This window comes from Arachis hypogaea, chromosome 12 (genome assembly GCF_003086295.3).
Source record: "Arachis hypogaea cultivar Tifrunner chromosome 12, arahy.Tifrunner.gnm2.J5K5, whole genome shotgun sequence".
Taxonomy (NCBI): domain Eukaryota; kingdom Viridiplantae; phylum Streptophyta; class Magnoliopsida; order Fabales; family Fabaceae; genus Arachis; species Arachis hypogaea.
The window spans coordinates 114,286,935-114,288,365 of NC_092047.1; the positions used below are offsets into that span (position 1 = coordinate 114,286,935).

The 1,431-nt window shown below is 37.7% G+C and overlaps 1 protein-coding gene across 1 annotated transcript; it reads left to right on the forward strand.

The window, feature by feature from the left end:
- LOC140176884 (putative disease resistance RPP13-like protein 1) lies at window positions 1-483 on the forward strand. Its single transcript, XM_072208444.1, has one exon. It carries the CDS (start codon window positions 1-3, stop codon window positions 481-483), a length of 483 nt encoding a protein of 160 aa, XP_072064545.1.
- The last annotated feature ends 948 nt before the right edge of the window (window positions 484-1,431 follow it).

Genomic DNA, 1,431 nt, shown 5'->3' on the forward strand with positions numbered 1-1,431 from the left:
ATGGTTGTTACTAGGATTGAAGAAGTCATTGCTAGACTAGAGGTTATTGCAAAACACAAAGATATCCTTGGTCTGAAAAATATTGCAGCCAAGAATATGTCTGGGAGGATTCCATCAACCTCACTAGTTAAAAAACCTGATATGTTTGTTGGGAGGGACAAAGAGAGGGATGCTATAATGAAATTGTTGTTAGATGATACTAACAATGATGATTTGTCCGTGATTCTCATAGTAGGCATGGGTGGGATAGACAAAACTACTATGGCAAAATTAGTTTATAATGATGTCAAAGTGAAGCAAAAATTTCATGTTAAAGCATGGGTTTGTGTTGGTGAGGAGGAATTTGATGTTCTTAAGATGACAAAGACTGTGATAGAGAAAACTGGTAGTTCTTGTCACTCAAGCGATTTAGATACAGTTCAAAATCATTTGAAGGAAGAGCTAGCAGGGAAGAAATTCTTGGTTGTTATAGATGATGTATAGAGCAGTAATCATGAGGGTTGGAGAAATTTCTTAACTCCTTTTGAATGTGAAAGTGAGTGAGGTCATATCCTTGTAACAACCCGTCTTGATCCGGTTGCTTCTATGGTGAAAACTAATCATAATCAACCTCTCAATTTGAGTTTTTTTCATGAGGAAGATTGTTGGATAGTGTTTGCAAAACATGCATTTTTTTCTACTGAATCTAGAGACCGTTCAGCCTTAGAAATTGTTGGTAGAAAAATTGTTGAAAAGTGTAAAAGGTTACCATTGGCTGTTCAAAAAGTTACAATCTTCAAATATCGAGCTACCGTAGGGAGCTTTCGACAATCAAATCAGATCTGATACCACTTGTTGGGGTCTAATACAACTTGTTCGGGTACCGTGAGAAGTTTTTGACCATCGAATCGCCTCTGATACCACTTGTTGGGCCACCGTGCGGTTCTGATACCACTCGTATGGTCACCCTGGAGAGCTTTTGACCACCGAAACGGCTCTGATACCAACTTGTTGGGACACCGTATGGAGTTCTCGACCATCGAATTGGCTCTGATATCACTTGGTGGTTTGAAGGTGTCTATTGTGTGAAGAGACAGTAACAACTTCTTTTAGATTTCTACGCTCACTCTTGTTTTCTATTGTGCTCAATTCTACTTACCATGAAAATTATAAGCACTAAATCTTCTTTTTTTTTATTGATTGTTTATTTTCAGTTTTGCTCTTTGTTGCTTAGGGCTACGAGCAAACTGCTGTACACCACCGCAAGCCACCAAATTTTTTCTCCCTGTGTCTTGATTTTTTTTGTAAACTAATTATCTTCTCCTTATTCTTTTCTTGCAGCGAGAGATAACTGTATCTCGTGATAACCCAATTAAGCAATCCCAGCAAAGTTGTAGAGGGAAAGAAAGAAGAGATAATAAAAAGAACTCAGATGATGTAAACAAGTTTCAA